Source organism: Bubalus kerabau, chromosome 10 (assembly GCF_029407905.1).
Source record: "Bubalus kerabau isolate K-KA32 ecotype Philippines breed swamp buffalo chromosome 10, PCC_UOA_SB_1v2, whole genome shotgun sequence".
NCBI lineage: Eukaryota > Metazoa > Chordata > Mammalia > Artiodactyla > Bovidae > Bubalus > Bubalus kerabau.
The window spans coordinates 105,601,829-105,618,278 of record NC_073633.1 but is presented as its reverse complement, the minus strand read 5'-3'; the positions used below and the strand labels follow the sequence as shown (position 1 = coordinate 105,618,278).

At 44.9% G+C, this 16,450-nt stretch overlaps 1 protein-coding gene across 2 annotated transcripts in view; it reads left to right on the top strand.

Annotated features, from left to right (window-relative positions):
* Positions 1-15,227: 15,227 nt before the first annotated feature.
* Positions 15,228-16,450, top strand: part of EML5 (EMAP like 5) — a 168,413-nt gene continuing 167,190 nt past the window's right edge. For both annotated transcript variants that reach the window (XM_055538847.1, XM_055538848.1), the window contains exon 1: positions 15,228-15,424. In XM_055538847.1, the coding sequence (XP_055394822.1) occupies positions 15,228-15,424 (197 nt within the window). The remainder of the gene's footprint in view (positions 15,425-16,450) is intronic.

The window sequence follows — 16,450 nt, the reverse complement described above, 5'->3', positions numbered from 1 at the left end:
CAACAGACTGGTTCCAAAGAGGAAAAGGAGTACGTCAAGGCTGTATACTGTCACCCTGCTTATTTAACTTATATGCAGAGTACATCCTGAGAAATGCTGGGCTGAAAGAAGCACAAGCTGGAATTAACATTGCCAGGAGAAATATCAATAACCTCAGATATGCAGATGACACCCCTTAGGGCAGAAAGTGAAGAGGAACTAAAGAGCCTCTTGATGAAAGTGGAAGAGGAGAGTGAAACAGTTGGTTTAAAGTTCAACATTCAGAAAACTAAGATCATGGCATCCGGTCCCATCACTTCATGGCAGATAGATGGGGAAACTGTGGAAACAGTGGCTGACTTTATTTTTGGGGGCTCCAAAATCACTGCAGATGGTGACTGCAGCCATGAAATTCGAAGACGCTTCCTCCTTGGAAGAAAACTTATGACCAACCTAGACAGCATATTAATAAGCAGAGACACTACTTTGCCTACAAAGGTCCGTCTAGTCAAGGCTATGGTTTTTCCAGTGGTTATGTAGGGATATGAGAGTGGACCATAAAGAAGCTGTGTGCCGAAGATTTGATGCTTTTGAGCTGAGGTGCTGGAGAAGACTCTTGAGAGTCCCTTGGACTACAAGGAAGTCAAACCAGTCCATCCTAAAGCAAATCAGTTCTGAATATTCGTTGGAAGAACTGATGCTGAGGCTGAAACTCCAATACTCTGGCCACCTAATGCGAAGAACTGACTCACTAGTAAAGACCCTGATGCTGGGAAAGATTGAAGGTGGGAGGAGAAGGGGACGACAGAGGATGAGATGGTTGGATGGCATCACTGACTTGATGGACATGAGTTTGAGCAAGCTTCGGGAGTTGGTGATGGACAGGGAGGCCTGGTGTGCTGCAGCCCATGGGGTCGCAAAGAGTTGGACACAACTGAGCGACTGAACTGAACTGAACTGAGCACCACCTGAGAAGGACCCCAGCCCCTCTTAAAATGCTTGCCTGAGAAAGTTCCATGCTTCCAGGAAAATTTACTGTTTTTTCCAGCCCAAAACTGGTGGTAGTCTCCTGAACTCCCTCCTAGAGTTTACTTGAGAATGCTTGCGGTGATAAATCCTTTCTTTGCCCTTTGAGATGTAAATCTACCATCCAAAACTGTTTCATCAAGAACTTGAGAGCTGTCTCTTTGAATTTCAAACATCCAGGGAGATAAGTCTCTCACCCTCAGTCCCTGCATATGCACAAGTAAACAATTTTCAAAAATTCAATACAATAAGAGCTAAGTGGATAAAGACCTAACTTGCCTCAACTTGCACCACTGCCTCCTGTCATGAGGATAGGAGAGTTTATTTCTACTCCAGATAAACTCCCTTGAACAACTGCAGGTGTCTCAGTCACGGAAAAGCCCATTAATCCTCCTGCAGTGCCTTTCCCTGAACACACCCAGCCTTTTAAAAGTCTCCAGCCCTTTGTTTCAGGGAAGTTGAGTTCAGCTCACAGCAGACACTCACCCTATTGCAATAGTATTGCTAAATGTAATCTGTCCTCACAGCTTGGACAGCACAGCTTTGTCTTTGACAATATTGTATTGTGATATTGCGTTGCCTGCAGTTGCTGCGGGAATGTGTTTTACATGTTGATCCCAGTTTGGCAGCATTTCCACTCAGGAAATAAGCATCGGGCAGCTGCCTGTTTGATCTGTGTTTGGAAACAATGCTCCAGGGTCTCCTGTGTTTCCACACATCTTGTTTACAGAGGCACTGACAGCCTTTGTTCCAGATTGTCTTCTCAAGGATGTTTGTGTAGTGAACGACCTTGGAAGATAAAGTGTCTCCCTTTGGAGCAAAAGTCTATTTATGGTCCAGTATAATAAACATGATATCACCCTTCAGGGCAAAAGTCAAACGGGCTTATTGCCTGTTATAAAAGATGTAGGTTCCCTGACGTTTGTGGAGATTCTTCTCCTGTGATGCAGCTTATTACGTATGTGTGTGTGAGTGTGTGTATGTAGTTACTACGTGGCCCTCTTTGTATGAGCCTGCAGGAATCGAGGCTCCAAGAGCCAGTGGCTCAGAGATCACAGAGAAAGTGGATGATGCACCCTGGAAGTGTGGGCATAAAGTCCAGCTCCCCGTGGGTTGCCTTTCACCAGTGCAAAAGAGGAGATGGGAGGGGGCCTGGACACGTAAATCCCCACCCTCCCTTTCGCCTTCCCAGAGGCCACTCCGTCCACGTTTTGCCCTTGCAGCCCATTAAGGGGAACTCTGTGCACCCGGTGGGTGCATCTGCAGTGTGGCTGCAGCCTGGCACTCATGTACCACACATCGTTTCACAGCTTCTCTTACCTCACTTTCTTTTCCTCTCCCTCACTGCCCTGGGTTTGCCTTCCCAGCTCAAACAGCCATGCCTTAGTCTTTGCCTCAGTTTTTTTTTGAGAATCCAGGCTAAGGTAGTGGCTAAGTAAAGAGGAAGGACTATAGATTGTAAAAGGTTAAACAGGCAAAAAATATGCTTTCAAGGACATATATTCTAGAAGTATAAATAAACGATTCCCCCAAATTCAATATGATAAGTGCTACTATAGAAATATGTATGATTTTATAAAATGTACTAGGGACATAAACGAAAGCTGATTACTTCTGAAGAGCGGGTGGGGATGTCATAGCAAACCATAGGGAAGTGGTGTGTGTTAGTTTGTCTGGTTCGCTGAAACAAAGTTAGGCAAACTGAGTGGCCTAAACAAAAGGAACTTATTGTCTCATAGTTCTGAAGGCAAGAAGTTCAAGATCAAAGTGTTGCTCTCCCTGGCTCTCTCTGAGGGCCATGCGGGAGGGGTGCGTTCTGCACCTTTCTCCAAGCTTCTGGTCGTTGTGGTGATCCTTCCTTGGCGTGTAACTCTCTGCTTTCATCTTTATGTGGCGTTTTTCCCTGTGTGAGTGCCTGGGTCCAGATCTCCCCTTTCTAATTTTTATTGGACTATAGTTGACTCATAAAGTTGTGTTAGCTTCAGGCGCACAGCAAAGTGAATCAGATACATCCACTGGCCCAAAAAGTTCATGTGGGTTTTCTGTAAGATGTTACAGAAAAACCCGAACAAACTTTTTTTTTTTACCTATTTATTTTGTGTTAACCAACAAACTTTTGGCCGATCCACTATATCCATCTATAGCTATAGATCTCTCTTCTTTTTCAGACTCTTTTCCCTTATAAGTCATTACAGAACACGGAGTAGAGTTCCCTATGCTGTACAGTAGATCTTTACTTTATTTACAGCAGTGTATATGTGTTAATCTCAACCTCCTCGTTTATCGTGTCCTCCCACATTTCCTCTTTGGTAACCACAAGTTTGATTTTGAGGTCTGTGAATCAGTTTCTGTTTTACAAATAAGTTCATTTGCATCATTTCTATTAGATTCCACAGTTGTTGGTGAAAGGACAGAAAAGATAAAAGGCAAAGAAATGGGCAAAAGGCAGCCCATTCGAAATGTCCTCAAAATTTTTGAAAGGTTTTAGTAGAGTAGCAAAGAGTTAGGCTTGTCTTATATGGCTCTAAAATACAGAATTAAGACATGAATTGGTGCTGAGGTAAAGCAACTTTTTTTTTAGTTTATAACCACATTGGTGAATTTTACATTAGAATTGTGCTGGAAAGGTCTGCCTTGAATATTTTGTGCCTCCTAATTGGAGTTGTTAAGCATAGACGGCTTTGGTTATTTAAGTTGTTGCTCAGAGGATTCAGGGTCCTGAAACTTTGGTATTTGGACAGATTACTCTTTCCTTTGGGCTTCCCTGGTGGCTCAGAGGTTAAAGCGTCTGCCTGCAATGCGGGAGACCTGGGTTTGATCCCTGGGTTGGGAAGATCCCCTGGAGAAGGAAATGGCGACCCACTCCAGTGTTCTTGCCTGGAGAATCCCATGGATGGAGGAGCCTGGTGGGCTACAGACCACGGGGTCGCAAAGAGTCGGACACGACTGAGTGACTTCACTCACTCACTCACTCATGTGGTATTTGTCTTTCTTTAAATGTCCTTTTTTAAATAAAGACACCAGTCATACTGGACTAGCATCCCACCCTATTCCAATGTGACTTCATCTTAACTAATTACATCTGCAATGATTCTATTTCCAAATGAGGTCACATTCTTAGGTACTTGGGATTAGAACTTCAGTGTATAATCTGGGGGGACACAGTTCAACCCATATGAAGATGGTACATTTGAGCTGGACCTCAAATGTTCAGGAGTTTGCCAAGCCGACGAGAGCTGAGATTACATACATCATGAATGACACATGGGTGTGTGGAGTTTGGGAACTGTCTGGTTAATTTTGGGAAAGACCGGAATCTAGTTTGGCAGGATGGTAGAGCTAGGTCAAGGCAGGGAGGAAGTGACTGAAGATGGCTGTGTCAAGCAGGTTAGAGGCTGCTTGACAGGGAGGAAGTGGTCCTTTATTCTGGACCCCACTGGAAACTACCCAGTGTTTGTTGAACTGACCTTTGTTACTTCTTCCTAATTACAGTAGCAATTGGTGCGTGTAACTGTCATATCAGCTGGGACTTCCCTACCACTTGGAGGCTTCTAGAGGGCTGGAGTCCCATGTCCACCATTTGTGGGTATCCTGGGCTTCCCCTGCTCCCTGCCAGAAACTATAATTCTCTTCATGGAGTGCTGCTTCCTACGGCATCAACCTAGATAAAAAGCCCTGTTTCTCTAGCTTCCACTAAGAAAAAAAATGAACACTTCCTGTATTTGGAAACTTTTAAGATCTGAGAGGCTTTGGAGAGGGCAGCATGGCAAAACTTGCAGCTTCCCATCCCTCTGCCTCCACCCCTTCCTCGTCTTCCTGGAGCAAGAAATCATTTCTCGCGCCTCATGCTGAAGAGTTCTGCGACATTCAGCTCCTCTGGTATCTCATTGTCTGTGCCAAGCACCCATTCGAGTATTTTTTTCCCAAACAAATATCATTCTCTTCCCATGAGGAATTGAGAAGTAAAATTCCCTCACATATTTTAAAAAAGAACTTAGAATATTGGAGTTGTATCACAAATAAGTGTATGCATATGAATACACCAATAAAAATGTAAAAATCACCCATCGTATTATAAACTTAATATTTGGTATCTTTTGTTCCAGTCTTTAATATATTTCATAACTGGGCTCATTCTATATATACACTTTTTTGTAACTAGATTAAAATTTTTTTGATATTACATCAAGGGAAATTCCCAATGTTGCCAAAATGAATTTTGAAACCTAATTTTCATGGTTTTATATTTTCATATGAGCCGAATCAATTTACTTAAAGTTTCCGTGAGGTGGAACAGTTAGGTTTCCGGATTTTTATTGTTCTCAATTAGGCCATAGTAAATGTTTTGGCGCATGAATCTTGATCTACCTTTTAAATTATTACAGTATGACAGATAACTGAATGAGAAGTTATTGAGTCAAATGATGAGAATATATTAAGCCTCAAGAGGCCTCCATTGTTTCTGGAAAATTTCTTGACACAGGAAAGTAGAATGCTCAGACATGCTCTTTACAGATCATGCTCTTTACAGATCATTACTCGTGCTGCAGAATCTAGGGAGAAGACAAGCAGAAGCTGACTTAACTATGGCAAACGGAGTTCGGGAAGGTGTGGCTAGAGAGATGGGGAGGCAGTTTAGGGATACTTCTAAAAATAGTCAAAAGGACTTGCTAACTGCTTATGGGAGAAGGGAAACAGTTGAAGAACCAAAGAAAACCACCTAGCTTTCCAACTTGACAGCGTGGAATACTGCCAGGGAGTATATTGATGTTTCTAATACAGAAAAAGACTAGATAGCAAGGTGTGTAGATAGGTAGAAGAGGATAATTTGGCTCGCAGCTTTTTTTGTTTGAATAATATACTCATTTCTAATGGCTTTCAGTGGACTCTAACAGACATTTGGGATGATGTTTATTGGTGGGGGGAAAAATCTGTAATTTTTCTTGCCCAAAATATGCAACTAGCTTTATAATTCTTATAAAAGAAGAGCATTGGGGTGGCAACCTGGTTAGAAGAAGTCTTGTCTTAAAGCTGCATTTTTTTTTAAAGTAAACACCTGTTTTTGTTTTTGCTTTAATTTAGATTGCATGCAGATTTAGTTATGTAAACGGAGATTGGAGAATACTAAAGATTAGGTGGGGAAACAGTGGAAACAGTGTCAGACTTTATTTTTCTGGGCTCCAAAATCACTGCAGATGGTGACTGCAGCCACGAAATTAAAAGACGCTTACTCCTTGGAAGGAAAGTTATGACCAACCTAGATAGCATATTCAAAAGCAGAGACATTACTTTGCCAACAAAGGTTCGTCTAGTCAAGGCTATGGTTTTTCCAGTGGTCATGTATGGATGTGAGAGTTGGACTGTGAAGAAGGCTGAGCGCCAAAGAACTGATGCTTTTGAACTGTGGTGTTGGAGAAGACTCTTGAGAGTCCCTTGGACTGCAAGGAGATCCAATCAGTCCATCCTAAAGGAGATCAGCCCTGGGATTTCTTTGGAAGGAATGATGCTAAAGCTGAAACTCCAATACTTTGGCCACCTCATGCAAAGAGTTGACTCATTGGAAAAGACTCTGATGCTGGGAGGGATCGGGGGCAGGAGGAGAAGGGGACGACAGAGGATGAGATGGCTGGATGGCATCACTGACTCAATGGACGTGAGTCTGAGTGAACTCCAGGAGTTGGTGATGGACAGGGAGGCCTGGCATGCTGTGATTCATGGGGTCGCAAAGAGTCGGACACGACTGAGCGACTGATCTGATCTGATCTGAAAGATTCCAAGTCAGCCCTGGATAGCTACTGCTGGCATCCATTCCTTCTCATTCTAGTGATATAACTTCAGTTTTCCTTGGAAGAATCACCCCTCTTCCACTCTCCCTTCCTGTGGTTTTAGCGCACCTGGCCCTACTCCGTGGTGCCAAGGGTGGGCAGCCAATCAGTGTCAATGGTGTTAAAGTCAAGGAGTTTCCAGGAGAACTGATGAAAAACTCTTTCCACAAGGATTTCTTTTTTCAAAAAATGAAATTTAATTGGAGGATTAGTCTACAATATTGCGATGGTTTTTGCCATACACCAACATGAATCAGTCACGGGTGCACATGTGTCCCCCCATCCTGAACCCCCCTCCCAACTCCCTCCCCACCCCATCCCTCTGGGTTGTCCCCAAACACAGGCTTTGAGCGCCCTGCTTCATGCATTGAACTTGCACTGGTCATGTTTTACAGATGGTAATACACATGTTTCAACGCTATGCTCTCAAATCTTCCCACCCTTGCCTTCTCCCACAGAGTCCAAAAGTCTGTTCTTTACATCTGTGTCTCTCTTGTTGCCTTGCATAAAGGATCATCGTTACTGTCTTTCTAAATTCCATATATATGTGTTAGTATACTGTATTGGTGTTTTTCTTTCTGGCTTACTTCACTCTGTTATAATAGGCTCTAGTTTCATCCACCTCGTTAGAACTGATTCAAATGTATCCTTTTTAATGGCTGAGTAATACTCCATTGTGTATAGGTACCACAGCTTTCTTATCAATTCATGTGCCTATGGACATCTAGGTTGCTTCCATGTCCCAGCTATTGTAAACAGTGTTGTGATGAACATTGGGATACATGTATCTCTTTCAATTCTGGTTTCCTCAGTGTGTATGCCCAACAGTGGGATTGCTGGGTCGTATGGCAGTTCTATTTCCAGTTTTTTAAGGAATCTCCATACGGTTCTCCATAGTGGCTATACCAGTTTGCATTCCCACCAACAGTGTAGGAGGGTTCCCTTTTCTCCACACCCTCTCCCGCATTTATTGTTTGTAGACTTTTTGATGGCAGCCATCCTGACCAGCGTGAGATGATTACCTTATTGTGGTTTTGATTTGCATTTCTCTAATAATGAGTGATCTTGAGCATTTTTCATGAGTATATCAGCCATCTGCATGTTTTCTTTGAAGAAATGTCCATTTGGTTCCTTGGTCCGGTTTTTGATGGGGTTGTTTATCTGGGATTGAGCTGCATGGACTCCCACAGGGATTTCTGAGAGAAGATAGTAGAACTTCAGCTGCTGGCCCCTCTCTTGCTTTCTGGCAATGGCGTCAACTCAAAAGAAATTCGGACTGGGTTTATTCTGATGACCTGGTTCTGATGGCATCTTGAGCCCCTAAGATCCAAGTGGTTTGATGCCAGTTCTAGTTTCAGTCCTTTTTGACATTAAAATTCCATTTTTATCTAAAGCCATTTTGAGTAGGTTTCTGTCACATATAACTGAAAAAGTTCTTACTAATACAGTACTGGAGATCAGAAGAAGGTTCAATTTTCAAAAGTTTCAACTATTAAAGATAAAACTAAAAGGAATTCTACTGTGACTACACAAGTATCCTTTTTAACATTTAATGGTTGACAAATACGTATGAAACGTCTATCATGGTGCCAGGGACTATGTTAGGCTCTGTACATAAAATATGTTAAAGCTATGGTTACAGAAACACTTTACGCACAGCATATTAAAAATCAAATCGTTACAATCCATAAGTTGGCTGAATGAGCTAGTTAGAATTAGTAGCGTGAATTTTGCCTTCCAAACTTTATATACTTTGTCTTTTATTTCTTTTTGTAAAGAGCTGAGGGTAACTAAAATTGGTAGGCAGCAAAAAAAAAAAAAAATTTATTTGCTTGCATTTTAATATTTCAAATGTTTGGAATATACCACACTAGGAACTCAAGTTTCACGATATAGATTACCGAAAGGTGGTGTAGCTTATATTTAAAATGCCTAACAAATGTGCACCTGTTGACGTGTAGAATTTAGGGGTCTTTCTCCTGCATCCTTATTTACATTCTTTCAAAATGTACAGATGTGAAAACACACCTAGCAATAAAAGGTTGATTAAGCTTTCTGATGTGACACCAGTGAAAACATTGCATAAAAAGCAAGGAAGCAAGGGTAAGAACCAATCAAGTTTTCTTCTCTCTGTTGTTCAGGAGCGTCTTACTCTTTAGCCACCCTTCTGCCTCAGCTGTCTCTTTTGGCCTTGACTTGTCAGTTGAGGATTGTTTAATTAAGAATGTTTTCGCTTCACACTCCACCCTTGGGTCATTAGAGAGTGCAATGGAAAATATAATAATGGAAAGATTATTTCGATCTGTTATTATATGATACTTAAATATATATCATGGGATCCATAAGACAGTGTACTGAAAAAATCTGAAACATGGAAAAAAATATTTCTTATTCCTCACCATCCTACATATCATAAAAACTACATGTAGCCAGCAATGAATGTGCCACAATTATACAGTAACAAAATATTCCATCTTTTCTAAGTTCACTGCTTAAATTTAAATAACCAACAACATTTCCTTTTTCCCACTAGGGATTTTCAGGGAACTCAGTAGTGAGTTAGCAAAATATTCTTATTAAAAAAAACAAATACTTGGGACAAAGAGAAATTGTGTATGCCCTCATCCAGGGAACCCCACACAGGTTGTTTTATGTCTTCAGAGTGACTTCTCAAGCCTGAATTCCTTCTTCTTAGCAGGTGTCAGAGCCTACCCTGCAGTCCTCTTCTCTTTATTCTTGTCATCCCAAGCCAAGGACAAGCTGTTGACTGTAGCATGTTTCCCCCATGCTTGCTCACCTTCCCTTTCTAATTTTTCGCTGCCCTCATTACAAGAGTTTTGATAGAAGATATTTTTCACATACTGAAGTATGGCAAAATCATTCTGGCTTATATATGATTTAACTTAAACCTTATGCTAACTAGAACAGTCTGCTTTCAGCATCACCGACTCAGTGGACATGAGTTTGGGTAGGCTCCAGGAGTTGGTGATGGACAGGGAAGCCTGGTATACTGCAGTCCATGGGGTCACAAAAAGTCGGACATGACTGAGTGACTGAACTGAACTGAAACATGCATTGTACATCTGCTTTAACCATTAAAGGAAAGAACTTTTTATGGAGAATAAAATGGAGGTTCTTTCAAAGACTAAAAATAGAACGACCATACGTGCTTGCGTGCTGAGTTGCCTGAGTCACGTCTGACTCTTGGCGACGCTATGGACTGTGGCTCACCAGGCTCCTCTGTCCATGGGATTCTCCCGGCAAGAATACTGGAATGGATTGTCATGCCCTCCTCCAGGAGATCTTCCTGGCCCAAGGGTCGAACCCATGTCTCTTATGTCTCCTGTATTTGCAAGTATGTTCTTTACCACTAGCACAAATGGAAAGCCCAGAATGATCATATGACCCAGTAACCCCGCTCCTAGGCACGTATCTGGAGAAAACCATAATTCAAAAAGATACATTCACCCCATTGTTCATTGCAGCACTATTTACAATAGCCAGGACATGGAAGTCACCTAAATGTCCATCAACAAAGGAATGGATAAAGAAGATGTGGTATACATATACAACAAGTTTGGTGGCAGGAGAAGAAGGGAACGACAGAGGATGAGATGGTTGGGTGGCACCACCGAATCAATGGACATGAGGTTGACAAACTCCTGGACACGGTGAAGAACAGGGAAGCCTGGCATGCTGCAGCCCATGGAGTCACAAAGAGTCAGACATGATTGAACAACAATACATATGCAATGGAATATTACTCAGCCATAAAAAATGATTTGCAGGGATGTGGATGGACATAGAGACTGTCATATAAGGTATGTCAGAAAGAAATAAAAACAAATATTTTACATAATGCATATGTGTGGAATCTAGAAAAATAGTACAGCCGAACCCATTTGCAAAGCAGAAACAGACAGAGATGTAGAGAACAAACTTATGGACACCAAGAGAAAAGTGGGGGGATGAACTGGGAGATTGGGATTGATGTATATACACTACTATGTATAAGATGGGTGACTAATGAGAACCTACTGTATGGCATGGGGGAAAAAGGTACAATCTGTTTTTAGGACATATCTTAAGTTAACCTTAAGAACACATTTCAATATACAGTGGTGGCAGTTTAGTCATCTCTAAGTCCTGGCCAACTCTCTTGAAACCACGAACTGTAGCCCGCAAGGCTCCTCTGTCCATGGGATTTCCCAGGCAAGAACCTGGAGTGGGTTGCCCTTTCCTTTCTAGGGGTTCTTCCTGACCCAGGGATTGAATTTGTGTCTCCTGCATTGCAGGCGGTCTTCTGCACTGCAGGCAGATTCTTTACCACGGAGCCACCAGGGGAGCCCCTTCAATATACAGTAGGTGCATACAAACACCATTTGACTCCACTTATATGAGGTAACTAGAATAGTCTTATGGCAGAAAGTGAAGAGGAACTAAATAGCCTCTTGAGGAAAGTGAAAGAGGAGAGTGAAAAAGTTGGCTTAAAGCTCAACATTCAGAAAACTAAGATCATGCCATCTGGTCCCATCACTTCATGGGAAATAGATGGGGAAACAGTGGAAACAGTGTCAGACTTTATTTTGGGGGGCTCCAAAATCACTGCAGATGGTGACTGCAGCCACAAAATTAAAAGGTGCTTACTCCTTGGAAGGAAAGTTATGACCAACCTAGATAGTATATTGAAAAGCAGAGACATTACTTTGCCAACAAAGGTCCATCTAGTCAAGCCTATGGTTTTTCCAGTAGTCATGTATGGATGTGAGAGTTGGACTGTGAAGAAGGCTGAGCACCGAAAAATTGATGCTTTTGAACTGTGGTATTGGAGAAGACTCTTGAGAGTCCCTTGGACTGCAAGGAGATCAAACCAGTCCAACCTAAAGGAAATCAACACTGAATATTCATTGGAAGGACTGATGCTAAAGCTGAAACTCCAGTACTTTGGCCACCTCACGCTAAGAGTTGACTCATTGGAAAAGACTCTGATGCTGGGAGGGATTGGAGGCAGGAGGAGAAGGGGACGACAGAGGATGAGATGGCTGGATGGCATCACTGACTCGATGGACATGAGTCTGGGTGAACTCCGGGAATTGGTGATGGACAGGGAGGCCTGGCGTGCTGCGGTCCATGGGGTTGCAGAGAGTCGGACACAACTGAGCAACTGAACTGAACTGAGAATAGTCATATTCATAGAGTCAGAAAGTACATTCATAGATGCCAGAGGCAGGGGTGGGGAGAGGGGATGGGGACTTAGTTTTAAATGGGAACAAAGTTTCAGTTCAGGAGAGTAAAAAACTCCAGAGATGGATGATGTTGGGAGTTGCACAATGTGAGTGTACTTGGTGCCACTGAAGCACAGTTAACTGTGGTTAAAATTGTTTATGTTATGTGACTTCTATCACAATTAAAATGTTTAAAAATAAAAACGAATAATTGTGGTTCAAGCATCCAAAGTGGAGCTGGGTGGCTATTGTGGATGTGGTTTCATATATGTTCCTCCATCCCTGAGAACTTGAATTTTCTGAACTGTATCAGTTTCAAGGACACCACCAATCAGTCTCAAAACAATATCTGCTAGCTACTGTCAGCCAGAACCTTATGTTCCCAAGGTCTCCCCTTGTAACCAAGCAACCATTTTGAACCCAATCAATCCATGCTTGCCAAGAACCCTTACTCCTTTCCAGCGCCAATCCTAGTCCTTGACAAACAATTTATGTAATTTTAGTTTTTGCCTGTATAACCCTCCTCCATTTTGTAGACTTTTGTTGTTGTTATTCAGTCGATGGTGATGGACAGGGAGGCCTGGCGTGCTGCAATTCATGGGGTCGCAAAGAGTCGGACACGACTGAGCGACTGAACTGAACTGAACTGAAGTCATTCTGACCCTTTGCGACCCCACAGACTGTAGCCCACTTACATCCTCTGTCCATGGGATTATCCTGGCAAAACTATTGGAGTGGGTAGCCATCTTCTTCTCCAGGGGATCTTCCCAACCCAGGGTTTGAACCTGCATCTTCTGTACTGCAAGCGGATTCCTTACCGCTGAGCCACCAGGGAAACCCTATTTTGTAGTCCAGGGGAGTACAATTCAAGTGCTTCTTGGATCTGTGTATCCCAGGCTATCGTCCTCAGTTTGGCTCAAAACTTTTCTATTTCTATTACAGATTGGTTTAGTGGCTAAGTTGTGTCTGACCCCTGAGACCCCGTAGACTGCAGCCCATCAGGCTCCTCTGTCCATGGGATTTTCCCAGGCAAGAACACTGGAGTGGGTTGCCATTTCCTTCTCCAGGTATAGATTGGCATATTGATTATTTTCATTGACAGTTTTATAGCTAATCACCTGGGAATAGTAAAAATAATAAGAATTTAAAAGCTGGGAAATTTTATGAAGTGCTGACAGTTTTTCCTGCATTGTAGTTCCTCACTGTTTTGTTAGATTATTATCGTGAACTAATTGGATTCCATTTCTACTTTCAACCTGCCTGGTGGAGTTCACCAAATCTGCTTACACCTTCATAGTTTACTTTCCATGACAGTGATAGAAGTTCTTTCCTCTGAAATTTTTGCTGTATGTCGACTAGAAGTCATAGCCAAAACTGAAAAGGTATCCTCTTATCTTAAATTGGTAATTTGCATCTTTGAGGAAGCAGAAATAGGGTAACATTTAGTCCAAGGTATGGATGCCATCTAGGAATCATCACCTCTTTCTTAAAAAGATGCTAGTTTATTCTAGCTTTTTTTTTTTTTTTTTTTAAATTTCCAAGTTTTGGTATTTCCCAAGGAAATAAACACTGATTTTTTTTTCCCGGACACAGAAGACTCATACTTGTGTTTTATAAATTATTTTTTCTTGTTGTAAATCTTCAGAAAACTGAGTAGGAGAGGAACTGACCTAGAACTCATTGCTTCCAGTATTTGTGCTTACAGGCTCCTTCTCTAGCGTCATTAAGACTGAAGACATCTTCATCATCACCACCATGCGAGAAGTATCAAAACAGTTGCAGTTCAAAACAGTTCTCTAAAAAAACCAAATCAGGTACTATTGCTGCTGCTGCTGCTGCTAAGTCACTTCAGTAGTGTCTGACTCTGTGCGACCCCATGGACGGCAGCCCACCAGGCTCCCCTATCCATGGGATTCTCCAGGCCAGAACACTGGTGTGGGTTGCCATTTCCCTCTCCTGTACCATTGCTATTTATCAAGAAATAGGATCTGGCATGTGATTTTACGATTTAAATTCTACTTTTAGCTTTGAAAATACCACTGCTATTTATCAAGAAATCGGATCTGGCGTATGATTTTACGAGTTGAATTCTACTTTTAGCTTTGAGGTCACGTATACAAATAAGAAAACGTGTATTTAGGAAGTCAGGTTTTAGTCCCACGCAATGTCTGCTACAGCGAGCACTATGAAGCGGCCAGAAAAGCATACACACGCACCAGGTAAGAGGAACAATTAAACAAGGAGGTTAAGATCCTGGTGTTGATTCTTCCACGCATAAGCGTAGTCCTGGCCGAGGACGGGGCCCTGGTGAGACCTACAGGAGCTCTGCGGCAGCAGGGGACAAGGGCGGCCGAGAGTCCGCCCGGAGCCGGAGCGGGATGCGATCAGGACAGCCGAGGTCATTGGTCCTGGCCGAAGATAGCCGAGCTAGAAACGTGCAGCTAGAGGGAGAGCAGGAGAACCGGGGCCCAGCGACTGAACCGGGAGCGCCCCCGCTGGGAGGGGCGGGGCGAGGCGCGCGCGGGCGGCGGGGGCCGGGGCCGCGGGTCTGGGCTCGGGGGCGCGCGCACGCCGCGGGTCTGGGCTCGGGGGTCGGGGGGCGTGCGGCGCGTGTCTGGGCTCGGGGGCGCGCGCGGCGCATGTCTGGGCTCGCGGCTGGGGGGACGCGCGGCGCGGGTCTGAGCTCGGAGAGCGCGCGCACTCCGCGGGTCTGGGCTCGGGGGCGCGCGCGGCGCGGGCCCGCCGAGCTGTGGCACGAGGCCGCGGCGGGACGCGAACGCCGCAGGGGGACCGGGGCGGCGGCGGCTGAGGAGTGGAGACGGGAGGCGGGTCCTCGCTTGCTCGGCTGACGGCTTGGGCGCTGCGGGCTGAGGATACCAGGCGGCCGAGGCGGCGAAGGGAGGGCGAGCGGCAATCCCCCACCTCACCTGACGGCCGGCGGCGCCCGCGGCCCTCAGCATGCGCCGCGAGGCGAGGGTTCCCCTCCCGCCCGTGGGCTGAGGCGGCGCCGGCGGCGGCAGGGAGAGGCGGCATGCGGCTGCCGGGCGCGGCGTAGAGGACGCGGCAGGCGGCGAGTGCCGGCCGCCGGGGGAGGGCTCGCTTCGCCCGGCCGCCGCCGCCTCCCGCCGCCGGGCGCCCGAGCGGAGCGGCGCGGCGGGCTGGGCGCCCCGACATGGCGGCCAGGAGCGCCCCGAGCTGCCACCTGCGGCTCGAGTGGGTGTACGGCTACCGGGGCCACCAGTGCCGCAACAACCTCTACTACACGGCGGCCAAGGAGATCGTGTACTTCGTGGCGGGCGTCGGCGTGGTGTACAGCCCGCGCGAGCACCGGCAGAAGTTCTACCGGGGCCACAGCGACGACATCATCAGGTACGGGGCCCGGGGGCGGCCGGCGTCCCCCCGCGGCCCGCTCGGGCAGGGCGCCGCGCCCCAAAGGGGAGGCCCGGGGCCGTCTAGTCCCGACCCTGCCCTCTGGGCACCGGGAAACCGGCCCCCTTTCCCGCCTTCGTACCCCGAATCTCCCCCTCGGGTCTCTGCGATGGCCCCAAATCCGCGGGTCCTCCCTTCTCCCTTCCTCACATGGGTGCAGTGTACCGAAAGCTGCCGTAGGTTGCATTTTTACCCCTTGAAATCTCGTCGGAGACTGCTTATTAAACGAATTCTTAAAGCGCCAGAGGGAAGTCCTTTACCTAGTAGAGAACGCAGAAGAGTCCCGTAAGCGCTAGGCTGGTCCCGGGGAGCGCGCCGCGGGTGGCATCCTAGAGGGCACTCGGCTCTTGGCCGTAATAACTAGTTGAGGTTTCACCTTCTGCTGTTATAAGCAGATAGAAATACCGGCAACCTTCAGGCAATCCATCGGACTTTAAAATTTGCACACCTGAAGGCAGTTTGAGGGTAAGGATTGATTCAACCCAATCACACCCCACCCCACTCCCCCACCCCCCCGCAATCATTTTAGGTGTTAAGCTAATTCTGGTTTCCATTTCTCTTGTTTCCTTTTTGGTAAAGCACTCCTAAATAAGTTTACTTTTTTTTTTTTTTTTTACTTAAATCACAATTTTGTCTACATTTTAATTCTTCTTTGACCGACATCTTAAAGTTGCCCCCAGGGCTTGTTTCCATTTCTTTAGTGAGCGGTGTATTTGAAATAGTATTTTCCATCAGTGTCTCAGCAGAACTTTTGTGGCAAATGAAGTTAAGAGCAGCAGAGATTATTTTAGACTGTTGATTATTGTCTCAAGCACAGCATATTTGTCGTTGATAAATAGAGATGTGTTTTAAAACATTTGAGACTGTGTGTCTGTGTTTTTAAGAGATTCTATGATTGGGTTTGATTACTCAGTTTTATCCCCATATCTGTGTTCCACAGGACTTAAACTGTGCAATTAAAACCCA